The sequence below is a fragment of the Zalophus californianus genome, chromosome 4 (assembly GCF_009762305.2).
Source record: "Zalophus californianus isolate mZalCal1 chromosome 4, mZalCal1.pri.v2, whole genome shotgun sequence".
NCBI lineage: Eukaryota > Metazoa > Chordata > Mammalia > Carnivora > Otariidae > Zalophus > Zalophus californianus.
The window spans coordinates 109,340,943-109,368,323 of record NC_045598.1 but is presented as its reverse complement, the minus strand read 5'-3'; the positions used below and the strand labels follow the sequence as shown (position 1 = coordinate 109,368,323).

At 37.0% G+C, this 27,381-nt stretch overlaps 1 protein-coding gene across 4 annotated transcripts in view; it reads left to right on the top strand.

Moving 5' to 3' along the window:
• PRKDC (protein kinase, DNA-activated, catalytic subunit) overlaps positions 1–27,381 on the top strand; it is a 240,692-nt gene that overhangs the window by 20,935 nt on the left and 192,376 nt on the right. For all 4 annotated transcript variants that reach the window (XM_027608954.2, XM_027608960.2, XM_027608975.2 and 1 more), the window contains 11 exons: positions 24–176; positions 2,106–2,221; positions 2,555–2,714; positions 3,437–3,523; positions 3,967–4,086; positions 4,489–4,648; positions 12,581–12,687; positions 14,731–14,821; positions 15,909–16,072; positions 16,656–16,808; positions 21,953–22,060. In XM_027608954.2, coding sequence (XP_027464755.2) covers positions 24–176; positions 2,106–2,221; positions 2,555–2,714; positions 3,437–3,523; positions 3,967–4,086; positions 4,489–4,648; positions 12,581–12,687; positions 14,731–14,821; positions 15,909–16,072; positions 16,656–16,808; positions 21,953–22,060 — 1,419 coding nt within the window. The remainder of the gene's footprint in view (positions 1–23; positions 177–2,105; positions 2,222–2,554; positions 2,715–3,436; positions 3,524–3,966; positions 4,087–4,488; positions 4,649–12,580; positions 12,688–14,730; positions 14,822–15,908; positions 16,073–16,655; positions 16,809–21,952; positions 22,061–27,381) is intronic.

Here is a 27,381-nt window from a genome sequence, read left to right as displayed (position 1 = left end):
TTATTATTTTTCTTTATTTAAAGGAGTCTCTCTTAGCAGATGAAGCATTTCTCTTTATGAATTCCTCCTTTCAAAATCTGAATCGTTTGCTATATGATGAATTTGTCAAATCAGTTTTGAAGATTATTGAGAAATTGGATCTTACTCTAGAGAAACAGAATGTTGGGGGACACGAGGTTAGAGGTTTTTGTCAATAATAATTTTCCATCATTTTTATACCAGCTCTCTTTGTATGTAAGCATCCAGGGAATAGCACATTTGTAGAGTGTTGCAGGAAATTGATTTCTGCGGCATTCATGTGTGTCATTAATACTTTGCTATTTGAATAGCCCAGTGTGTAGAAAATGTTATTCCTATATTTGTTCAAAAAGTAATTTATATGTTTAATATTTTGAAACTACTTATTTTAAAAAAGTTGTTTACTGGGGCACCTGGGTGGCTCAGTTGGTTAGGTGATTGCCTTTGGCTCAGGTCATGATCCTGCAGTCCCAGGATCGAGTCCCACATCAGGCTCCCTGCTCAGCGAGGAGCCTGCTTCTCCCTCTAACCCTCCCCCCTCTCATGTACTCTCTCTCTCTCCTTCTCGCTCTCTCAAATAAATAAATCTTTAAAAAAAAAAGTTGTTTACTATGCTTTTTACTCATTTCTTAGCAATAGTAAAGAGTGAAATCTTACTTTGTGTAGAGGTGACTTTTTGTAGTAGGGTAGGGAAACCTGGGATTCCTATTGTTTATAGCTAAGGAAACTCCAAAGTCTGGGTGCAAAGTATTAAATGTATTCTTGAGATAGTAGAATATAGGGAATAGGCAGAAAATGAAGAATACACCCTCCCTTTTTTCTGTATCCAGATTTCCTGGCCTGGATAGAAGGTAAGTCATGGTTTAAGGCTGCCAGCTAGAAGCTGCTCTGCTCTTAGGACAAGTTTTAGTAAATCACTATGGTAATGACACTAGTGTTGAAGGGCTTGAGTTCCAGTAGAAAACATCTAATTTGCTTTTCGGCCCAGTGATTTTTTTTCCCCTTAGATTAGATTATGCATGTTAGTACATGTGTACTTCCACTGCAGTACCGTGAAGTTAGACAAGAGATAATGGGGTGGATATGCAGAGGATAAATAAAGGAAGCAGTAAAAGGCCATTTATCACATTGACTGTATTGCATTTGTATTGTTCTATTTTTTATGATAGTTGGTGGGAACACCAGGGTGTGTTCTATTACTTTTTATGCTTTGTTTATGTCTAAAATAATTTCATTGAAAAACTTGCTGAAGGGGCTTCCTGGAACTGTGTCAGCCAACAAATGTGCTTTTTAGGATACATGTCTTTGTCACTTTCGTTGTCTTCAGTGGCTTCCCTTGCACTTTCTTTCTCTTCTTGTTTTCTGCTCTCTTCTGTTTCCTGACCTTTTTACTTCACCTTCAGGAGGTCAGTGGTCACCTCTGTGAGCATTTCCCAAGTAAGCCTATACTCTGCCTTACCCTCCTTTTTGACAGCTTCCAGTCTGCATTTCTTTTCTTTTTTTTAAGATTTATTTATTTATTTGAGAGAGTGTGCTTGTGCACGCAAATTGGGGGAGGGGCAGAGGGAGAGAATCTCCAAGCAGACTCCCTGCTGAGCACAGAGCCCAACACAGGGCTTTGTCCCAGGACCTTTAGATCATGACCTGAGCCGAAATCAAGAGTCGGCCGCTTAACCAACTGAGCCACCCAGGCGATCCCCGGTCTGTATTTCTAACTGCTTGTCTAACATTTCCACCTGAGTTTCATAACACAAGCACAGTATATTCATAGTAAGTTACTGTTACTTAACACGGTCAATTATTCCTCTGGTTCTCAGCTTGAAACCTGCAAGTCATTACTGACACTTTTTGTGTTCTGAAATTCTACCTCTGTGAAGAGGTTTTTTGCTTCAAAAAGTTAGAGTCCCCCCTTTATATTTTGTGTTTGCACCAATCACTTCACTTTGTAACTTCCTCTGTGTCCTTTTCTTTAATGTTTTCTGCAAGCTCTGTCAGTTTTATTAAATTGTATTAGTTGTAATTTTGAGGACCCATCTGTACCTTTCTCACTTTGATACAGTGTTTGTTTGGGTACATCTACTTTTAAGGATGAAAAGGAAGTTACTGGTGTTTGGGTGATCCCGACCTCAGATCCAGCTGCTAACTTGCATCCTGCTAAACCCAAAGATTTTTCAGCTTTCTTTAACCTGGTGGAATTTTGCAGGTATTTTTAAAAATTCTAATTATTTAAGGGTGGAAATCACCAGTTATTAGCTATAATATAGGAAAACCACTTACACAGATGTATGAAATGAAGTAGAGTTTTAAACTCTAAAATTGCTTATATGAACCATTAAAATATATCTATAAACATACCAGCTTAGAATTACCATTGTTTTTCTCTTTAAAAGATGCTCAGGTAGGGAAAAAAGGGAATATGAAAATGTTCATATGATGGAATCGTATACCTTTTTGATTATGTCCCTTATAATTTTGAAGCTGAATAAAAACATATGGTAAGAAATTCTACATTAAGCTTTTTAATTTGTTTTTACAGAGAGATTCTTCCTGAGAAACATGTAGAATTTTTTGAGCGATGGGTACATTCATTTGCATATGAATTAATTTTGCAGTCTACACGGTTGCCTCTCATCAGTGGTTTCTACAAATTGCTTTCTGTTGCTGTGAGAAATGCCAAGAAAATAAAATATTTTGAGGTAAGCTTTTTTTTTGTGGGGACATTGAATATTCTTGTGTTTTTTAGGTTGTATGAGTGTGTATAAAGGCATTATAAAAGATTATAGTATATTGCAGTTTTAAAATCTCATTTTATTTTCCATACTTTTAAAAACTGATAGTGTGGCAATTGAATGACACTGTTAAAAAATTAATAGCATTTCCTGTTCTGATTTACAAGCACTGGCTAATAAGGTTAGATTAACAGAGGTTCTCAAAGTGTGGTCCTAGGACCAGTATCAGCATTACTTGGGAAATCTATGCCCTTTCCAGACTTACCTAATCAGAAACTCTGGGGACAAGGCTGAGCAGTCCGTGCTAACAAACCACCCAGATCATCTGGTGGCTAGCGACATTTGAGAATAACTGAATTAGTATACCTAACACTCTATAGTCAATCAAGAGTGGTCCAACTGGTTAATTACAGGGTGAGCAGTTCTCTTGGTTCATAGATGTATGTGTTGGAAGACAGGGAAGGGGGGAATGGATCTAGCTAGGCCTCTGGCTTTTGACCAGCCATTCACTTTCCATCTTAGGCTTTCTCACTGTCCTCTGCCTGAAGTGTTATCAGAGCCAATTTTTTTTCCTCTCTGCACAAGACCTTGGCAAAGTGAAAATGGAGTCACCCCTTAGAAGTGCTAGATTAGGACACACAAATCCATGATTATTGTTCACTTTACTAATTTACTGCTTTATTCGACAGGGAGTTGGTCTGAAGGGTCAGACACAGTCTCCTGAGGATCCAGAAAAGTATTCTTGCTTTGCTTTGCTTGCAAAATTTGGTAAAGAGGTAACTTTTAAATGATTTTTGCAGTATTACCATGGGCTATTTAAAAAGGAAAGTATGTTGATAAAAAATCTTAGTGATCATAAATTATCTAATTACTTAAAAATTGGTTTGCTTAATCCAGATTGGGATTAAGGGATTAGGAAACACTAATAGAGGAAAATCATTGTGTTTCAAAAGTCCCTTGAGTTTTCATGATACACCTTGAATGATGTCAACTTGAAACTAATGGATTCTTTAGCTCTATTATAATGAGAATTAGGTACTTCAACAAGTGAACTTTTCCTCGAGATTAGTGCTTAATTTGTAATTAAGCCATGTCATATAAAAGCTGCATGATCACTTTTTGTATTTGAGAGTAAGGTAAATATTTTTTAGTTGATTTTCAAATTATAGGCTCTAGTCAGGTGCATAGCACTGTGTTTCTCTTCTTCTTTCTTGTTAAGGTTTCAGTTAAAATGAAGCAATACAAAGATGAACTTTTGGCCTCCTCTTTGACCTTTATTCTGTCCCTGCCACATGACATCATTGAACTTGATATTAGAGCCTACGTTCCTGCATTGCAGGTAGATGCATTATTTTAAATCCATTTTCTTCACGTAATGTTATGTTTTCTAGAAAACATGGAAATATCAAGGTCTTGCCACTGCAGTCACAGTAGGTGCCTACCCATCAGACACCCCTGGTTCTGCCACTTAGCTTTGGGACTTGGGATACTTGGCTTGGCCTCTCAGAGCTTCCCTTGCAGGTGGACGTGAGGATTAAACCTATGTGTTGAAAGTCTGCAGTATAACACCAACTATATAGATTGGTGGTGTTTGTTTTCCCAGTAACAACATGGGATGCACCTACTTACCTTCAGAAATATCTGTCAATAGAAGGGTTTATTCATTAGAAACCAAAACCAATTGGTGTTTTTTCTTTAAATTTCCTACATTCCAGTTTACCTTGTTTGTATTAATATATAGATGGCTTTTAAACTGGGCCTGAGCTATACCCCACTGGCGGAAGTAGGCCTGAATGCCCTAGAAGAATGGTCTGTTTACATCAGCAAACATGTAATTCAGCCCCATTATAAAGACATTTTACCCAGCCTTGATGGATATCTGAAAACTTCAGCCTTATCAGGTAAGGTTTAGAAGAATTGTGGTGTGTATCTTAAATAAAATAGCAATGTAATAACTTTAATAGGACTGTTTGTATTTTTATAATTTCTGAAATTTGAACATATTCAAAATATGTTTGATATTTTTATCTCCCCAATTTAGTCAGTATAGTTGGGACATAAGAAATAACATTGGGACACATAATTGAGGTATTAAACCTGTTTTTCATTTCATTTCATTTCATTTCACTTTTTTCATTTTACTCACTTATATCCTACCAAGATTTATAAAATCTTCAAGGGCAAGAGCTCTATCTTTAATATCTTGAACTCTTTATAAATCCTAATACACTGCCTTGAAATAAATAAATAAATTGTTAAATTGGAATTAAAACTATAAAATTCAATAATTTTACATTTTGTTGATTTTTATTGGTTTTCCAAATATAATTGATGAAGTACTAATATTAGCCAGTTATGAAGAATTATCATAGTAGATATAGGTTTAGGAAAAGATTCAAAGGGAAAAAATCATTGGCCAGGCAAAAGTATACTAGTCAAGAAAAGTAGTAGAGTTCAGAAGACAGATTTATTTGAACCAGAATGAAGATGAACGTTGTTATTAGATGGAGCAAAAAGAAAGATTCAGATTGGAGAAAGACACTGAAATATTGCTAAGAATTTAAACATTACTGTCATGAAAAATTAAGTGAATTAAGTGGAAAATTAAGTGTTAATTTGTACAACTGTATCTATGTAAATCATTTTTTTTGTTCAACTTAAGTTTTGTTGGTTTGGAAACATTTAAGTGGAAGTTGTGTGACACATTTTATTCACTGAGTCTGGTTTTTATGACACCCTTGATGCATATTCAGAGTTTAAGTAGAGTCACAATTTTGAGAGATTTTTCTGTAAATGCTAACAATAACAAGCATTATTTAGAGAAAAAAAATGTAAGCTAGTTAATGTTTATAGCTTACTTAGGCTTTTGAAATTCACATTATATAAGGATTGCTGCTATTTGAGTAAATCACTAAAATACATGGACTTAGTTTAAAAAATGAATATATCTAGTAGCAAATGGTACTTTTTGTTTTCTGGAATTTAGTTCTGTCAGTTAGCTCATTGAAAAGATTTATGTTTCTTTTGGGGTGCCTGGGTGACTCCGTCAAGTGTCTGACTTTGGCTCAGGTCATGATCTCAGGGTCCTGAAATCAAGCTCTGTATCAGGCTTCCCACTCAGCAGGGAGTCTCCTCCCTCTTCCTTTCACTCTGCCTCTCCCCGCACTCATGCTCTGTCTCTCTCTCAAATAAATAAATAAAATCTTTAAGAAAAAAAAGGAAAAGATGTGTTTCTTTTATTTTTTTTAAAGATTTTATTTTTATTAATTTGTCAGAGGGAGAGGGAACACAAGCAGGGGGAGCAGCAGGCAGAAGGAGAAGCAGGGAGCCCGATGTGGGACTCGATCACAGGACACTGGGATCATAACCTGAGCTCAAGGCAGACGCTTAACCAACTGAGCCACCCAGGCATCCCGTGTTTCTTTTAAATTAATAACAGAAGATTCTGTGATTCTTTTAAGCAAAGGATTTATCTACTCATAAATATGTGTACTGTAGATAATTAGAAGATAGGGAAAAACAGTGAGTATAATTAAGTAACAAGAAAATCCATAATCTTAAAAACAACTACTATTTTTAGTAATGTTTTATTTGAAATGATCAAACTTTCAGGATAGTTGCATTAATAGTGAAAGGAACTCCTGTATACTCTACACAGATTCCACAGGTAAGGTTTTGTTCCCTTTGCTTTCATTACATGTACTCTCCTTGTATTTCAAGATAATATGTGTGTGTATCTATACCTGACATTTTTTTCTGAACCCTTTGTGAGTAAGTTGCAGGCATCATGGATATTTATGCCTAAATGTTGCAATGTGTATTTCTTTCCTTTTTTTTTTTTTTTTAAGATTTTATTTATTTATTTTAGAGAGAGCTTGAGCGGGGTGGGGAGCAGAAAGAGAGGGATAGGCAGACTCCGCACTGAGCACGGAGCCTGACGTGGGGCCCAGCCCCATGACCCTGAGATCACGACCTGAGTCAAAAACCAAGAGTCAGTTGCTTAACCAACTGAGCCACCCAGGTGCCCCACAATGTGTATTTCTTAAGAGTGAAGACATTATTTTATATAACCATGGTATCATTATCAAAATCAGGAAAAATAACATGGATACATTATTCTTTTCTAATCTACAATCCATATGTAGATTTCTTAGTTGTCCATTTAAGTTCTTTTATAGTTTTATTTTTCCTGGCCCAGAATTCAACCTAGGATCATGTGTTGCACTTAATCATAATGCCTTAGCTTCCTTGAATGCGGGTAGCTCTTCAGCCTTTCTTAGTTCTTATGATGTTGACATTGTTAGATTATAGGCCATTTATTTTCGATGTGGGCTTGTCTGATGTTTTCTCATAATAGGATTCAGTTGTACTATTTTGGCAGAAATACCCAGAACTGATACTGTGGTTTCCTCACAGCATCATGATGGTAATTGGTGCCATTACCAATCACATTCATTTTGACCATTCGGTTAGTGAGTTTCTGCTCCATCTTTTTCTAACTGTAAAGTGACTGTTTTCCCTTTGTGGGAGTTAGTCATTTGAAGTTCTCTTCCTCTCCTAACGGAAGAGGTATGTCCATGGCAGGAAGTGCACTCAGGATTCTCCTACTCCAGAGTAGGAGTATTCAGTAGGAGTATTCAGTCCTAAGGCCTTTAGGTGGTACAGAGGAAGTTAGGTGTTAGGGTGGCAGTGGTGCTCCCCAGGAATATGAGGAGGACAGCCCTGAGGGGCAGCCTGGCATGGGTGTCAGCTGGAGCAGGGTGGGGGAGCACCTACATGTTGGGGCAGCCTTATTGGGCATGGGGGTCAAAGCAGGATGGGGAAGGTTAAGCAGATTAAGGTTAATGGAAACTAGGTTTCTCTTTGTTAGAGAAGGAAGTTACAAATAGAGAAAGAAAACTAAAGTGAACCCTATGGTATTGGATAGGAAGTGGATGTATCAGTGTGAAATCATGGTCCTCCCACCTTCCCTCCCCCATCTCTTTTTTTTTAAGATTTATTTATTTGAGAGAGAGAGCACATGAGAGGGGGTAGGGTCAGAGGGAGAAGCAGACTCCCCGCTGAGCAGGGAGCTGGATGTGGGACTCGATCCTGGGACTCCAGGATCATGACCTGAGCCAAAGGCAGTCGCTTAACCAACTGAGCCACCCAGGCACCCCATCCCCCTCTCTCTTTTTCTCTTCCTTTCTGTCTCTTTCTCTCACATGCACACACTTATATACATACATATATGGATAAGTAAATGTAGAAATAGAAATGAAAGTGTGTGTGTTCATGTATGTATATATAATACATGCATATATTTCCGATCAGTCCACTGAAAGGACCTGCCTTGGAGTAGTGATACCTTAATAGTAATGAGCAAACCTATTGCTTAGATTATAGCTTCTAAATATCATTTTACTCTAAAAGAAACCAGTACTCCTTGAAGAGATAACTGGCTCCAGCTTGCAACAGGGAAAATACAAGATAAACCTAGAATATTATGTTTTCTGAGACATCAGGAAATTAAGGAAATGTTCAAAGAATGATGGAGAAATGTGACAGGCCAAATTGGGGATAATTTGGATCAGCAAAAGAAGATAATCACAGGGGAGGATCAAGATGGTGGAGTAGGAAAATCCTGAGTGCACTTTCTCCCATGGACACACTGAAGCAACAATCACATATAGAGCACCTCTCTCTGAGAATGACCTGAGACTAACAAAACAGCTCTTTTATAGCTAAAGATAAAGTCACATTGAGACAGGAAGGGCAGCGATGAAGACTGGCCAAGACCCTTACTCCCAGTGCAGTGACCCACAAGCAGGAGGAATATCATAGGTGTGGAGGTCCTCCCTGAGGAGCAAAGGGTTCAAGCCCTATATTGGGCACCCTCACCTGGGAACCTGTACCAGGAAGATGGGCCCCATGACATATGACTTTCAAAACCACTGAGACTTAATCCTGGAAGAGTTGGAAGGCTATGAGAAACCAAGACTGCACTCTTAAAGGGCCCGTACACACACTCACTCACTCTGAGACCGAGCACAGAGGCAGCAGTTTGAAAAGCACCTGGGCGATATGTGAAGGAGATTTATTGACTGATTTTAGAATGTGTGCTGGAGGGGTAGGGCTATGTAGGAACTTTCTCTGGGAATGGAAGTGTTGATGGATGCCAGGTCTGACACACTGTCTTGCTGGCACCGGTTACCCTGCCCTGGTTTTCCTCTGTGAACCAGCCCTGTGCAACCTGCCCACCTTGGCAGGCACCCCTCCAAAATGGCTCCCACCCCACTGTACTGGCAGGTGACTTTGGCTTGGACCAGTGCTCCCCAACCCCAGTGGCTCCAACCCCACCACACCCTGTAGGCAACCTCAGCCAAGACTGCCTCCCCACCATCAGCTCCTGCCTTGCAGGGGCAGCCCCACCACCAGTATACCCAGAACAGTCATAGCCGGCCCTCATAGCCAGCAGATTAGATGATATAGAAGAATGGATCAGTGATCTAGAAGACCGGGTGGTGGAAATTACTCAAATGAAACAGGAAAATGATAGGAAAAGAAAAATGAATTTTTAAAAATAAGGGCTCTTTGGGACAACATCAGGCATACTAACACAGGCACTGTGGGAGTCTAGAAGAAGTAGACAAAGGGGCAGAAATTTTACTTGAATAAATAATGGCTGAAAACTTCCCTAACCTTGGGAAGGAAACAGACATCCAGGTCCAGGAAGCACAGAGAGTTCTAAACAAGATGAACCCAGAGAGGTCCATAGCAAGCCATATAATTAAAATGGCAAAAAAATAACAATAAAATCTTAAAAGCAGCAAGAGAAAAGCAACTAATTATATAGAAGGAGAACCCCATAAGTCTATGAGCTGATTTTTCAGCTGAAACTTTGCAGGCCAAAAGAGAGTGGCATGATATATTTAAAGTGATGAAAAAAAAAAAAACCTACAATCAAGAATACTCTTCCCAGGGGCACCTGGGTGGCTCAGTCAGTTAAGTGGCTGCCTTCAGCTCAGGTCATGATCCCAGGGTCCTGGGATTGAGCCCCGGATCAGGCTCCCTGCTCATCGAAGAACCTGCTTCTCCCACTCCCTCTGCCTGCCACTCTGCCTACTTGTGCTCTCTCTCTATCTGTCTGTCAAATAAATAAGTAAAATCTTTAAAAGAAAAAAAGAATACTCTTCCCAGTGAGGTTATCATTCAGAATTAAAGGAGAGAGAGGTTTCCCAGACAAAAACTAAAGGAGTTTATCACCATAAACCAGGCCTTACAAGAAATGTAAAAGGGACTTCTTTAAGTTGAAAAGCAAGGGCATTAATTAGTAACAAGAAATATATAAAAATACGTATCTCACTAGTAAAAGAAAATACATAGTGAAGATAGTGGATTAATCACTTGTAAAGCTAATATGAAGGTTAGAAAACAAAAGTAGTAAAATCAGTTATACCTATGATAATTAGTTGAGGTATGCAAAATAAAGAGATGTAAAATATTGAGTAAAAAACAACATTGGGGGAGTAAAAATGTGCTACTTTTAGAATATGTTCAATCATAAATGACCATCAATTTTTTTTTTAAAGATTTTATTTGAGAGAGCGAGACAGAGCATTGTGGAGGGGGGCGGAGGGAGGCAGAGGGAGAGGTAGAAGCAGACTGCCCACTGAGCTGGGAGCCTGACGTGGGGCTCAATCCCAGGACCCTGAGATCATGGCCTGAGCTGAAGACAGACACTTAACCAACTGAGCCCCCTAGGTACCCCTAGTGACCATCAGTTTAAAATAGACTGCTATATACATGGGGTGTTATAAACCTCATGGTAACCACAACTCAAAAACCTGTAGTAGATACACAAATAATAAAGAGAAAGAAACCCAAATACAGCAGTGAAAGTCACCATATCACAAGGGAAGAGAACAAGAGGAAAGGAATGAGAACTATAACACAATCAGAGAACAGTGAACAAAATGTTCACAGATAAGTACATACCTATCAATAATTACTTTAAATGTAATGGACTAATGCTTCAATCAAAAGACAGACGGTAAATGGATTAAAAAACTAAAACTAAACAAGACACATCAATATGCTGCCTATAATGACTCATGTCAGACCAAAAGACAAAAAGACACATACAGACTGAAAGTGAAGGGATGGAAAGATCTATGCAACTGGAAATGAAAAAAAAAGCCAGGGTAGTAGTACTTCTATCGGACAAAATAGACCTTTTTTTAATTTGAAATTTTATTTTTTTTTTAATTTGTATTTTTTGAGAGAGGCTTGGATTGCTGTGTACTGCTGTCTTAGGACTGCCTTTGTGGTATCCCATAGGTTTTTGAACCAATGTATTTTCATTCTCATTAGTTCACATGAATTGTTTAAGTTCCTCTTTAATTTCCTGGTTGACCCATTCATTCTTTAGCAGAATGCTCTTTAGCCTTCAAGTGTTTGAGTTCCTTCTAAATTTCTTCTTGTGATTAAATTGAGTTCAAGTTTGAAAGCATTGTGGTCTGAAAATTGCAGGGAATAATCTCAGTCTTGGTATCGGTCTAGACCTGATTTGTGATCCAGTATGTGATCTATTCTGGAGAAAGTTCCATGTGCACTGAGAAGAATGAGTATTTTGTTGATTTAAGATGGAATGTTATATATATATATATATACACACACACACATCTCCAGAACTAGTGAAAAATAATTTTATAGCTTTTAAAATTTTAACTCTACATTGGTATAAAGTGTACTGTCAAAGATTTTATTTAACTCAGTAGTAATAAAGGAACTAGTAAAATGTTAAACTGGCTTCTATAACCTGAATCTAATCATGAGAAAACATTAGACAAATCAAATAGAGGGACAGTATACAAAATTCCTGGCATATAATTTTTTAAGTGTTCAAATCATGAAATTCAAAGGAAGACAGAAGAACTATTTCAGTTTAAAGGATACTAAAAAGACAGGACAACTAAATATGACATGGTTCTGAGCTAAAGACGTTATTAGGATCGATGCTGGAACATGAATGGAGCTGAGGATTAATTGTGGGTCATGTCTCAAGACAAGTATCCAGATTTGGATAGTTGATGTGGCTGTCACAAAGGAGAATGTCCTTGCAGGACTGAAGTATTCAGGGGTGGTGGGGCTTCAGGTTGGTAATTTACTCTTAAGTGGTTCAGGAAAGAAGTTTTGTACCATACTTTAAAATTTTCTCTAAATTTATGATCATTTCAAAAAAAATGTGTAAGGAGATATTTTACAGCTCATTACTTCTCATTGAGTTTTCACCATAATAGTTTTAGTATCCCTTGATGATTATTCCTAATATTCATTAATGCTGTGACGGTTGCAAAATAGTAATTTTCCAACTCTATCATTCCTGTATACTAGTTGGCATTTTACTATAAGCAGTAACTTTCTTTTCTCACCCATTTTTTAGTAGGGACTTGTGGATTCTTACTTTTCCAATGACTCTAATCTTTTATGATTATTAATTTTGAAGCTCAGATTGGTCCAGATTTGGCTTTCATATAAAGAATGGGGGCTGGCTGCATTTCTTCAAGCAGTTCCTTACTTCTGGAACCACAAAGTGATTCAGGCTCCTCTTACAAATACAGGTCTGCCCAGTCTCTGGAGTTAGCCACTTGTCCAAGGAACCATGTTCCTTTTAGTAGACAATGGTATTTAAACCAGGACAACCACTATAATTTCTTTTTGTTGTAGAAACAATAACCATAATTAAAAGTAGAATTTTAATGCTTCTATTTGGCAATATTGTGTGTTCCCTAGTATTCATCAAAAAACTGAGTGAATGCTATTTAAAATTGATTTTTGTTTACTATTGATAGATGAGACCAAGAACAATGGGGAAGTATCAGCACTTTCTCGAGCTGCCCAGAAAGGATTTAATAAAGTTTTATTAAAGCATCTGAAAAAGACAAAGAGCATTTCATCAGTAAGAAATACCTTATATTTTCTTTACGTTAAACAATGCAGAGATTAGATTCTAATGCTTATGAAAAGTAAAAATCTTCATTTAAAATATTAATTCTTATATATAAATTGCAGTATAGAAATAATTTCAATATGTTTTTAGCCATAAGAATGTAAGAAATATTAACTCTTTGGTTTATTGTCTTGATCTTGTTTTCCTGTTTTCTTCACCTTCAGATGTATTTAGTGGATAATAAAAAGTAATGTTTCATATTCAATAAGCAATCAATATTGATATTATGGGTATGGAAGAGTGAATCATTTACATACTATATCTTAAAATATATCATTTTATCAAATTTAATTCATGGCAGTTTTTATGTTTTTTGGTGCTGATTTCTTAAGATCAGGTTTTTGAGATGTGGCATATAATGTAATAGGAAAAAAAATAAAGAGAGAAAACAGTATAGAGAAAATATGTATTTTAGGTATGAAGTGAAAATTAAAATTTGAAAAACTTTTAATGTTTAGAACTGATAATGCAAGCTCTAAGATAAATTCTTTCTACCTCCTTATCTTTGACAGCTTTTGATTGAGAGACTGCATACAACTGGAAATGGCTGTCTAAAATATTTAAATTATTTTATCACATATAAATAAGGCAAGATAAAATTACTTGAGAATATCTCGAGTTTTGCACATAAAATTTCTTTACAGATACATAATCCCTTATTTTCTAGGAGAGTGGTTCTTGAAGTGAGGACCCTCTTGTGGGTTCCAGGTACAAGGCCAAAACTATTTTTACTCAGTGACATTTGTACTGTGGTGTAATGATGGGTAACACTGTTGGTTCCTTAGCACTTTATTAAATCTTGACCCTTGAACACATGTCTTTTTAATGTTCTGTGTGATGAAACAGGAAGTATGCATAAAACAGTCTGCCGCATAGTGCAGTGTGACAGTTGTCTTCAGGAAAAGCACTTTTGTGATGCTTTGAGCTGTGAGCTCAAGTAGCGACTTATTTCATGAACACCACTTTTACTTGAAAGAAAACTGACAAGACAAACTAGCTATTCAGTATTTGGCAGAGATTTTATCTAAAATAAATAGAGTGAGCCTGTCACTTCAAAGAAAACATTTGAGATTATTTGTTGCCAATGATAAAATTCAAGCTTTTAAACAAAAATTAAATTTTGGAAAACTTGAAACCACCACCATGAGCTTGACAGCTTCTCAGTACTTAAAGATTTTTCTGAAGACATTGGTGATATTAACAAATGTGATTTTTTTTTGCATATGTAATGAAATGTGTCAACATTTGGAAGATCTGCATAACCGAGTAAACCAATATTTTGAGATGACCAGTACATTATGCTACCAAATCATGCATGGGTAAAAAAAATCCACTCAAAGTGCAAGATAGACCAATGGATTTTAATGTAACAGATCTTACCACTTGTTCAGTTTTAGAGTGGTATCAAAGAATAACCACAGTTATCTAAAAAGACTATTAAAATACTATCCCCTCTTCCAAGTGTGGCCCAAACAACGTATCACCATAGTTGTTTTCTAGTGAGCCAGACAAAGAGATGCACAAATGTGAAACAGTGTCACTTTCCTGAGGTTTTTAAATTTTATTTGGAAAATAGTTACTTTTCCTAAAAATATGTCATTTGTTAACATGTAACGGGTTTAATATTTTTAAATAAAATAATAACAATGTCAAGGTTTTAACCTCTAGTATGATAAATATTAATAAATATGACCCACTTTAAACAAAAGTTCTTTGGGGATCCTCAGTATTTTTTAAGGGTATAAAGGGTCCTGCCAAAACTTTGGAACTGCTGGCCTTGGAAATGGATATCTGACTGCAAAACTGGAAAACATGTGAATTCTTTCCATGAATTTGCAATAATATTAACAGCAGTACTATGTAGCTATAATGAGCCGTTGAGAGACATTAATAACAGAGAGGGTCGTAAAATAGTTTGCTTTTTTCCTCTCATAATTCTCTTAATTTTTAACTCTGTTATCATCACATGTATATCGTTGTTCACATTTGCAGAATGAAGCACTGTCCTTAGAAGAAATAAGGACTAGAGTAGTACAAATGCTTGGCTTTCTAGGAGGACAAATAAACAAAAATCTCCTAACAGGTAAACTTTGCTTTAAAATAAATTTACCTCTGTAGATGTATTTGTACTTTAATTTGGATGTGTAAAGATCATGGTATATTCTGGTATTTGCTCCTATATGTGATTTATATATTTTCAAATAAGATTACAAAGAACAGTATTTTGTCTAGTGAAATGCTTTGACTATACCCATGCAATCTGGATAATTCACTACTAGTTGGGAAAATGTTCTAGCCTGATTTGTTAAGTACATTTTCCATTTTGAAACAGAATCTAGTTTGACATTTTTTTAAAAATATTAAACATTGTGTCAGGAATTCAAAGTTAATCTTTTTTAAATCCGATATTCTTACACTACATCAAAAACTAATGATGTAATGGATGGTGATTAACATTACATAGAAAAAAATCCGATATTCTTAGTATTTGGATATTTTTAGAGTGTTTTTGATTGGAATCAACATTTTAGATTAGTAAAAATTCATCTGTATTTTTAGTTTTGAAATTTCATATTAAGTATACTAGTGACTTTTGGTTATTTAGGAAGTTAGAACCTATACTGAGAAAATAAGTTTTACAAAGGGGAGATTTTTAATAAAAATATTGTTCATTTATCATTTTTCCATATAACACCTGAAATAATTCTTACTGAAAATGGAAATTAAACATTCTAGACTGTTAAATTTGTTTAAAAATAATTTTACTTTTTTTTTTTTAAAGATTTTATTTATTTATTTGGGGGGAGAGACAGTGAGAGAGGGAACACAAGCAGGGGGAGTGGGAGAGGGAGAAGCAGGCTTCCCGCTGAGCAGGGAGCCTGATGCGGGCCTTGATCCCAGGACCCTGGGACCATGACCCAAGCCAAAGGCAGACACTTAATGACTGAGCCACCCAAGCACCCCAAAAAATAATTTTACCTTAAATCGAAGTTAGAAATAGTTTGTCAGTGATTTCTAATGTTGTAATTACATGTCTGAAGTAAAACAAAATAGAAAAGGAAAGATGAATAACATACTTAACACACTCTGCTTTCACTAATGAATTGTAGAGCAATTGCTATTGGAAAGATTTTGAATGAAAACATGCTCTTCCTGATTTTTTTTAACAGTTGCATCCTCAGATGAAATGATGAAGAAATGTGTGACATGGGACAGAGAAAAAAGACTCAGTTTTGCAGTACCATTTATAGAAATGAAACCTGTCATTTATCTGGATGTGTTCTTACCTCGGGTCACAGAATTAGCTCTTTCAGCTAGTGACAGACAAACTAAAGTACTTTTATTTTTCATTACACATGATTTAGAATCTCTGCTTTTTAAGACCTGAATTTGTTAGAAAATAGATAATATATTTCAGCAATTCCAATATCGTTAATTTTGTATTTTCCATAATGTGGTAATTAGAAAATGATTCAGTTATCAGAAGTAGTTGTCACTGATAAAAAGGAAATACCTAATAGATAATAACCTGGCAAAACGTTAATATACCAAAAGACTTCATAATAGAAAATACAGTACAAAGGGCATTTAAAAGTGATTTCCAATCTGTGCACTGTTATCTCCTTAACCTGGGAGATTAAAACAGATAATCTCAAGTTTTTATGAAATTCATGTGTATATTTCCAAAGTACTTTAAAAGTATATTTACTAAAAGTGATGGTGAAGTAATGTGCCCAGAGCGTTAATTTTACACAAGAAGTGCTACTTCCAGTTAAGTATATTTGTATAAATTTATATATTTTATATCTGCTGTAAAAGTTTTCTTTTTAAAGGGCTAAACAGAGTTAACATTTCAAAATACTCTTCCCTTGTAAACCTGGAAACTTAAACTCTCTTGAACTCCTGGCTTATTTTAGGTTGCGGCTTGTGAGCTTTTACACAGCATGATTATGTTTATGTTGGGAAAAGCCACTCAAATGCCTGAAGGTGATCAAGGTTTCCCACCCATGTACCAGCTCTACAAGCGAACTTTTCCTGTGCTACTTCAACTTGCATGTGATGTAGATCAGGTAAGTGAATGATTTTGAATCTGACACAGTTGCAAAGTTGGGTCTAGTTCAGTGATCCTTGCAGGTTGGAGTACCCTGGGATCTTAAAATAGATGCTGCTTGGCTGCTGCCCCTTCTGACTGATGTAATTCCTCAGGGATTTGACTTTAGGGATTGGGACTTTTAAAAGCTCTCCTGGTGATTTTTAATGTGCCACAATTTGCGAATGAATCACTGAACAGTTACTGATAGGATAGGCATCTAAAGCTGAGTTGGCAGTCTCCCCTCATATAGGGACTTACAGTCTCAAGGAGTGAAGGAGAGATAAGTAACCATGTACAAGATTGCAAATGTTGACAAATGGCCTCTTCCTGATGAATTTGTTGTAAATTCTCCATTGCTGCAATGAAGCAGAAGAAACTAGAATTCTCAGTTCAGTTGATGAAGCTAGTATATTTCTGATACTAGGGTGCACACATAAAAAAGGAAAGTAAATGAAAAACTCACTTGAGGGGCGCCTGGGTGGCTCAGTTGATTAAGCATCTGCCTTCAGCTCAGGTCATGATCCCAGGGTCCTGGGATGGAGCCCCACATTGGGCTTCTTGCTCCACAGGGAGGCTGCTTCTCCCTCTGCCTGCCGCCCCTGCTTGTGCGTGCTCTCTCTTTCTTAAAAAAAAAAAAAAAAAGAAAGAAAAACTCATTTGAAAATATAGATGGAACATTCTTCACCATATATAAATGAATACAATCCAGCAAAGTATTAAGATGTGCTGTGAATAAATAGGATTTTTGTTTAAAACTGGAAATTTACCACAGAATCAGATTTCAGAAGCAGTGATTGTCACCATAGAAGCCTAAAAGGTATTTGTCCTGCTAAACTAGGATAGTTTAATGTTATCTTTAATACGATAAAGAATGTCTTCCTGAATGCTAGAGCCAAATCATCCCCAGGCATGAAGCACTAATGCTGCCTTGTGCTTGGGCCAGGACAGAAGCCCAAGGTGAGAAGTGAGTTGGCCTGTTGAGGGGCACCTCCAGCACCTAACCAAAGCAGTTCCTGTAGTATGGAGTGGTTGTTTAGTATTACTTCACGTGCATTTAATTATTTATTTGAAGTGTTAGTATTTGCGCCTCTCACCAGGATGAGTTCCCTGAGGACAAGGACAGTAGAAAGGAAGGAGAAGAGATTATTATTTTGAATATAATTTTTTTTATTAAACCTGGAAAGCCCAAAAATACCAACTGCTAAACTCGAGGAGTTAGTAAAGGAAGAAGCTGATGAATTACAAAACAAAATTCTCATATATGAGTATTCTCATAAATATATATATATATTTTTTTTCTTTTAGAGAGAGAATTGGGGGGAGGGGCAGAGAGAGAGAGAGAATCTTAAGCAGGCTCCACCCTCAGCATGGAGCCTGACACTGGGCTTGATGTCATAACACTGAGATCAAGACCTGCGCCTGCATCAAAAGTCAGACACTCAACCGACTGAGCCACCCAGGCATCCCAGCATTCTTATATATCTTTAATATTAGTATTGACCACTTGGAAAATATGTAAATATGTCTACAGCATCTCATTCATAGCAGCATCAAATATATATATATATATATAAAATGTCTATAAATAAATTTCAATATGCCAGGCGACGTATATTTTATGAATATAAAATGAGCATGCTCTGTACTTGAGATAGAAGAATCAATATTGTGGGGCACCTGGGTGGCTGTTAGTTGAGCATCTGCCTTCGGCTCAGGTCATGATCTCAGGGTCCTGGGATCGAGCCCTGCATCCTGAGCAGGGAGCCTGCTTCTCCCTCTCCCTCTGCCCCTCCCCTTGCTTGTGCTCCCTCTCTCTCTCTCTCTCAAATAAATGAATGGAATCTTTTTTTAAAAAAAAAGAAGAATTAATATTGAAAAAATGCCAGCTCTTCTGTAATCAGTAAGTTTGGTATCATTCCAGCAGAAAGCCCAGAATTAATTTCATTTTAACCCAAAAAGTAATCTGAAAGAATAATTGCTTGAGCTTAACCAAGAAAAATTTTGAACAGGTTAGAGTACTAAAGGAAGTCTTGCCTTAGCAGATGTTAAAATGAAGCCATGTTAATTATAATAGCATTGAACTAGGCACAGATAGATTGGTGGGAGGATCTTATAGCTGTCAAGTGGACCCATGTGTATACATAAAAATTGTATATATGGTAGAAGAGGCTTTCTAAGTTAGAAATGGATCATTTAGTAAGTCATATTAGGCCAGTTGACATGAAAAATTAATTTCAAATTAAGAGAAGGAAAACAAACTATATTACAGAAAAATGTAATGAGTTATAACATGTCGGTGTGTATCTTTGGATCAGAATGGTCTTTTTCATTGATAAAATACGTTAATATAGAAACACATGAAGCTAAAAGTGAATCTCCATCTCATCACCCCCTTCCCACTCTTATTCCCCTGGAAAAGCCACTTTCTCCTCTGCTGAAAGGTTGGTGAATATATGCCCAGATCTTTGTAAAAACGTGTTTTTACAAACGTGCATATTCAGAAACTTTTATGTATAAGATGTGATTTCTGCTACTTGGATGGACTTTGTTATCATTACATTATAGGCATCCTTCCATGTCTTTCCCTAAAGTCTGCATAGAAAGGGAGATTTTCCTACAAAATACAGAAGCAGATATATGGAAGAAAAATGTTAACGTCTTGACAGTTTTGACTTTATAAATACTTAAAAATACTGAATGGCACAAAAATCACAATTTTTATACGTACATAATGTAGGGAAATTTTTTTGCAATACTCCACTGAGGATAAAAGAGCCTTAAATGGGCAAGTGGATAAAGAACACAAATAGTTTATAAATGAAGAGATATATGGCCAATGAAAGATACTTTGAAATATTTCATCTTTTTAGTAAACAAGGAAATTCAAATTAAAATGATATTGTTTACATCTATTGTCAAATATTTTATTTTATTATTTTTTTAAAGAATTTATTCATTTGACAGAGAGAGCGAGGGCAAAGGCACAGGGAGCAGCAGAGGGAGAGGGAGAAGCAGCCCCCCCCACCCCGGCCCTGAACACAGAGCCCAGGGTGGAGCTTGATCCTAAGACCGTAGGATCATGACCTGAGCCGAAGGCAGATGCTTAACCAGCTGAGACACAGGCACCCCTATTATCAAATATTTTAAAAATTGACAGTGTTTAGTGTTGCCAAGCATGTAGGGAAAGGACCTTGAGAGTTGTGGCTGGTGGGATTGTGAATAGACACAGGCTATAGGTGGGCAGAGCAAAAGGCTGGGTGACCTGCAGCCCTGGTCCAATACTTTGATTACTAGAGATGTGCTCAGAACAGTGTATGTGACTTTTCCGTGATTTCTTCCTAATAGTTAAAAATATCTGCATTTCTAATAATAGGATTTGGGCAACTGGATCATGGTATATCTATATATGAGATACGAGGCAGCTAATAAAATATTGATACAGCTTATGTATTTATATGAAACTACTCAAAATTAAGAGGAAAAGTGGTTACAAAAATGTATATTTATTTTTACATGTGCATATATGTATATTTAAATGTGTGTAAATAAAATATTGAAAATTACAGTGATTTTGAATGTTCACAGTCATTATCTTTGGGATATAGGATTGTAGAGAGATAGTTTTCTACATTTTCTGTAATTTCTATAAGGTGTGTATATGTATATATATACGTTTGTGTGTATGCATGTGTATTATATGTATATAATTTACTTACTATGGATGAGAGAATGTAGTTCTTTTGGGAAAAAAAAAAAGTGATGCTTTAAGACCAAGTTAAACTTCCACACTGAAAGGTAAGAACTTTTACTTTGATTAATCCTAAGGTTAGAAAGATACTCTTTTGGGGAAAAATATCCAAGGGCAAGAGGACTGTGTTGTTTAGTCTGAGTCCCAAGACATTTTATATGGTTTTGACATGATATACATACCAAAGTGCTTCATTCTTGAGTTCAGTGTCAGTGGGGAGATAAAACTCCCCTGGATTTCTTGGTATTTCTATAGGAACCTTAGCCTTCTGAGACACAGAAGTGTTTAAGATACAAAGTTTGCCTTCATTTCTGCCATAAACATTTTACTTTTCATATATAATGAGGATTAGATGTGTAATCATTTGTGTAGGTAATTGCTATGATCCAAAAGGATAATAAGACCTCTTTTAACTACCCAAGAGATCACATGGTCACACCAGACTAGGTCACTTGGTTAAGCTCCCAAGGTTCCAGAAGATGAGTACTGTCTCCCTGGGTATTATCTTTCACAGGGGAGGAGTCCAGGCCTGGCAGACATCTGGGATTGTAAAAGCCAGAGACCCACAAGGCTCTCTGCTCCTGGAGAAGCTTTATTTACATTCTAGAAGGTTGGAGTGAGAACCCAAGATCTTTTCCATCCCAAGCTCCAAGTAGTAAAGATTTTACTTCTTTTTGGCAGGATGAGAGAGTTGATTCTTCGTCCTTTATCTCTTTTTCTGTGATACGGGCTTTAAAGTTTGTATACATAGGGTGTTGATCTGACTTTTATTTTGTCACCACAAGGGTGTGAATCACGCTGTAGGGAACCACATGATCATTATTTGCCTTTTTTTTTTTTTTTTTGAGAGACAGGGAGAGGGAGAACAGGGTGGGGGGGGATGGGGCCGAAGGAGAGGGAGAGAGAGAATCTTAAGCAGGCTCCATGCTAGGCATTGGGGCTCAGTCTCATGACCCTGAGATCATGACCTGAGCTGATATCAAGGGTCAGATGCTTAACTGACTGAGCCACCCAGGCACCCTGGTCACCATTTGCTTTTTAGTTGAATAATGATAATGTCTCTGATCCAGAATACCTTATATGCATGTTTAGGATCAAATTAATGAAGATAAATATTTTTAAGAAACCAACAATATCTGCCTCCATATTAGAAGAACAATAAGTTTTAGTATGCATATTTTTCTCTCCTGGACTCAGGAAATAGCAAAGAAGAGCTAGAAAGAACATGTTCATCATTGAATTTTAACTAGAAAAGGAAACTAATAAAACCATTGTATTATTACTTAATTTTTCCTGTCATTTAGATAGAACTCTTTCCAATATTAAATTACGTTACCATAAAGAAAACAAACTCTAATGGTATTGTTCTTCAGGTGACAAGGCAACTATATGAGCCCCTAGTTATGCAACTGATTCACTGGTTCACAAACAATAAGAAATTTGAAAGTCAGGATACTGTCGCCTTACTAGAAACAATATTGGTAAGTAATAGTTGATTCTTTTCCTGTTATTTGCATTGACTAGTTATATTTGATCTATGTTTAGAACTTTAAGAAAAATTACCTGTAAAGATATCAAAATGTAGCACGTAGCTAGGTCCTACTGTCTTTTTTATTTTAGAGAATTTGTGAAATGACATTTTAACTGACAGGATACCATAGTTATTTACTGAAGTGTTACTTTTAAATATCTCTGCAAGCAGTGTGCACATTTTTTTAAGATTTACTTATTTGAGAGAGAGAGAGCACACCCAAGTGGGGAAAGGGACAAAGGGAGAGAATCCTCAAGCAGACTCCGTGCCGAGTGCAGAGCCTGACATGATGTGCGATCCCACGACCCACGAGATCATGACCTGAGCCAAAACTAAGAGTTAGATGCTCAACCGACTGAGCCACCCAGGTGCCCCTGCACATTTTGTTGTTGTTATTTTGTCCTCTTTTGGGAGAGTGGTTATAAATTGACAAACTTCATTATATTAAGGCTCTGTGTCTGTGTGTGTAGAGTAGAAGGAATGAATGAGAATGTGCTTAGACTTTTCATCAGTTGCAGTACCCTCTTTAAAAAAAAAAAATCTATAGTACAATAATTAAGAGTAAAAGGAATTTTTTGAGCTTACCCAGTTTTCTCCTGCATTCAGATTCGACAACTAAAGAGCCCTAGAAAGAGTATCCATTTCTGTAGAACTATCCTGAGACTATAGAGGTAGAATCATTAAGATTTGATCACTAGTTCATTGAAGGCAGAAACAGGGAGGTCAGCTAAAGCCTTAGTGTCTTTTGACACTGATTTTATTATAATTTTCTGAGTTTTTGCAAATGAGTTTACATTGGATTCCTTTAAATGTCATCATATTTGATTTTCCCTGTTTTTTCATCCTATGATTTGGTTTTGTCATATATTGACTTTGGAATCAGAAGCTCCAGTTAAGTGGATAGCAAGTTTGTCCAAACAGACGTCTTTTAATTCCATGTTTTTGTAAACTGATTCCAATTTGAATGTGTGTGTCACTTTCTGTTAACTTTGAGAGGAGCCAGAGGAAATAGGGGATTTGACATTGGGCATCTGGACAGAGGCAACAAAGGCAGTAAGTGCTTGGTGTGTTTGTGAGGATTTCGGCTGTTTTGTTTTGCTTGCATGGGAGCATATTGCGAGGCAGGCTGGGAAGACATGCCAGGCAGAGCAGCATGTAGGGCAACCACATGCTCCAGTTTGCCCAAGACAGTTCTGATTATACTGGTTGTGTATGTGTCTCTTTTCATTCTCAGAGTTACCCTAGTTGGATGCCATGTTGTGGACAGTGGGAGTTACTGAACATTTTAAATTAGGATGGTGACATGGTATCTGTGGTTTAATTCCCTGCAGTGTCTATCAGTGAGTCTGGCCTATAATAAATATATTTAATTAAATTTAACTTATGGCATATTTGCATTCAGATGAATTTATTCTAATGTTTCTATTCTGAAGTTTCTGTCTAAGCTGTTTCTCTTGCCCTCTTGATCCTTGAAGGGGCTTAAGTAAGGGTTTCACAAAGAAATCAGATAAGATCATGATAATGTAAAGTGAGATAGCTGAGGAAAGGAAAGGTAAAGGAGGAAATGTGAAGTTGGGATAGCGCTTGAGTGAAAGCATGTCTATAGGTTTCCCAGGAAGAATTGGTAATTCCCTAATGTCAGCACATGCTTTATTTAACACTGCTCTGAGAAGCAGTAAGTATCACCTCTTCACATTTCCACAGTTAATTGCTTCTTGAATTCTAATTAGCACTGTAATCAAAGATTTTATATGTAGCAAATAACTGGGATGTTAGGTACAAGAACTCCCTTATTTCAGTGTTCAGTATAGTTTTTCAAGTTAAACCTTTCCTACACAGATCTAAGAGGGAATTAGGTCTAGCAGGAAACAAAAACATTCAAATTTCCTTATTTGCTTTTCTTTTCAGGTATTTAAAGATGGCGCCTCTAGGAGACTGCTTTTATGGAAAATTATATTTTCAGAACCACATTTCCATATGATTTTTCTTTTTTTTTGTTTCTGTATTTCTTTTTCTTTTTTTTTATTAACATATAATATTTGTTTCGGGGTACCGGTCTGTGATTCATGGGTCTTACACAATTCACAGCGCTCACCATAGCACATACCCTCCCCAGTGTCCATCACCCAGCCACCCCATAACTCCCACCGCCCTCCACTCCAGCAACCCTCAGTTTGTTTCCTGAGATTAAGAGTCTCTTATGGTTTGTCTCACTCTCTGGTTTCGTCTTGTTTCATTTTTCCCTCCCTTCCCCTGTGGTCCTCTATCTTGTTTCTCAAATTCCTCATATCAGTGAGATCATATGATACTTGTCTTTCTCTGATTGACTTATTTCACTTAGCATAATACCCTCTAGTTCCATCCACATTGTTGCAAATGGCAAGATTTCATTTTTTTGGATGGCTGCATAATATTCCATTGTGTGTGTGTGTGACACCACATCATCTTTATCCATTCATCTGTTGATGGACATCTTGGCTCTTTCCATACTTTGGCTATCATGGACATTACTGCTACAAACATTGGGGTACAAGTGCCCTTCAGATCACTACATTTGTATCTTTGGGAAATACCCAGTCATGCAGTTGCTGGGTCGTGGGGTAGTTCTATTTTCAACATCTGGAGGAACGTCCATACTGTTTTCAAGAGTGGCTGTACCAGCTTGCATTCCTACCAACAGTGTAGGAGGGTTCACCTTTCTCTGCATCCTCGCCAACATCTGTCGTTTCCTGACTTGTTAATTTTAGCCATTCTGACTGGTGTGAGATGGTATCTCATTGAGGTTTTCTGATTTGTATTTACCCAATGCTGAGTGATGTTGAACACTTTTTCATGTGTCTATGGCCATTTGGATATCTTCTTTGGAAAAATGTTCATGTCTTCTGCCCATTTCTTGATTGGATTATTTGTTCTCTGAGTGTTGAGTTTGGTAAGTTCTTTATAGATTTTTGGATACTAGCCCTTTATCTGATATGTCATTTAAAAATACCTGCTCCCAAGATAGCAGGAGGGGAAGAATGAAGGGGAGTAAGTTGGAGGGGGAGACGAACCATGAGAGACGATGGACTCTGAAAAACAAACCGAGGGTTCTAGAGGGGAGGAGGGTGGGGGGATGGGTTAGCCTGGTGATGGGTATTAAAGAGGGCACTTTCTGCGTGGAGCACTGGATGTTATGCACAAACAATTAATCATGGAACACTACATCAAAAACTAATGATGTAATGTATGGTGATTAACATAACAAAAAAATTAAAAAAAAAAAAATCTTCTCCCATTCCGTAGGTTGTCTTTTGGTTTTGTTGATTGTTTCCTTTGCTGTGCAAAAGCTTTTTATCTTGATGAAGTCCCAATAGTTCCTTGCTTCCCTTGCCTTTGGCGATGTTTCTAGGAAGAAGTTGCTGCCGCTGAGGTCGAAGAGGTTGCTGCCTGTGTTCTCCTTTAGGATTTTGATGGACTCCTGTCTCACATTTAGGTCTTTCAACCATTTTGAGTCTATTTTTGTGTGTGGTGTAAGGAAGTGGTCCAGTTTCATTCTTCTGAACGTGGCTGTCCAATTTTCCCAACAGCATGTGTTGAAGAGACTGTCTTTTTTTCATTGGACATTCTTTCCTACTTTGTTGAAAATTAGTTGACCATTCAGTTGAGGGTCCATTTCTGGGCTCTCTATTCTGTTCCATTGATCTATGTGTCTGTTTTTGTGCCAGTACCATACTGTCTTGATGATGACAGCTTTGTAATAGAGCTGGAAGTCCGGAATTGTGATGCCGCCAGCTTTGCTTTTCTTTTTCAACATTCCTCTGGCTACTCGGGGTCTTTTCTGGTTCCATACAAATTTTAGGATTATTTGTTCCAGCTCTGTGAAAAATATCTATGATATTTTGATAGGGATTGCATTGAATGTGTAGATTGTTCTAGGTAGCATAGACATTTTCACAATATTTGTTCTTCCAATCCATGAGCATGGAACGTTTGTCCATTTCATTAATCTTCCTCAATTTCTTTCATGAGTATTCTGTAGTTTTCTGAGTACAGATTTTTGCCTCTTTAGTTAGATTTATTCCTAGGTATCTTAGGGTTTTGGGTGCAATTGTAAATGGGATCGACTCCTTAATTTCTCTTTCTTCTGTCTAGTTCTTGGTGTATACAAATGCAACTGATTTCTGTGCATTGATTTTATATCCTGCCACTTTACTGAATTCCTGTATGAGTTCTAGCAATTTTGGGTTGGAGCCTTTGGGTTTTCCACATAAAGTATCATATCATATGCAAAGAGTGAGAGTTTCACTTCTTCTTTGCCAATTTGGATGCCTTTTATTTCTTTTTGTTGTCTGATTCCTGAGGCTAGGACTTCTAATACTATGTTGAATAGCAGTGATGAGAGTGGACATCCCTGCTGTGTTCCTGACCTTAGGGGAAAAGCTCTCAGTTTTCCCCATTGAGAATGACATTTGCTGTGGGTTTTTCATAGCTGGCTTTTATGATATTGAGGTATGTACCCTCTATCTATCAAAACCCTCTGAAGAATTTTAATCAAGAAAGGATGCTGTACTTTGTCAAATGCTTTTTCTGCATCTATTGAGAGGATCATATGGTTCTTGTTCTTTCTTTTATTAATGTATTGTATTGATTTGCGGATGTCGAACCAACCTTGCAGCCCAGGGATAAATCCCACTTGGACATGGTGAATAATCCTTTTAATGTACTGTTGGATTCTGTTGGCTAGTATTTTGGTGAGAATTTTTGCATCCATGTTCATCAAGGATATTGGTCTGTAATTCTCCTTTTTGATGGGGTCTTTGGTTTGGGGATCAAGGTAATACTGGTGTCATAAAATGAATTTAGAAGTTTTCCTTCTATTTCTATTTTTTGGAACAGTTTCAGGAGAATAGGTATTAATTCTTCTTTAAATGTTTGGTAGAATTCTCCTGGGAAACCATCTGGCCCTGGGCTCTTGATTGTTGGGAGAGTTTGTTTTTTTTTTTAAGATTTTTATTTATTCATTTGAGACACAGAGATAGAGAGAGAGAGCATGAGCAGGGGGAGAGGCAGAGAGAGAGGGAGAAGCAGGCTCCCCGCTGAACCAGGAGCCAGATGCAGGGCTCAGTCCTAGGACCCTGGGATCACGACCTGAGCCGAAGGTAGATGCTTTACCATCTGAGCCATGCAGGTGCTCCATGTTGGGAGATTTTTGATTACTGCTTCAATTTCCTTACTGGTTATGGGTCTGTTCAGGTTTTCTATATCTTCCTGGTTCAGTTTTGGTAGTTGATA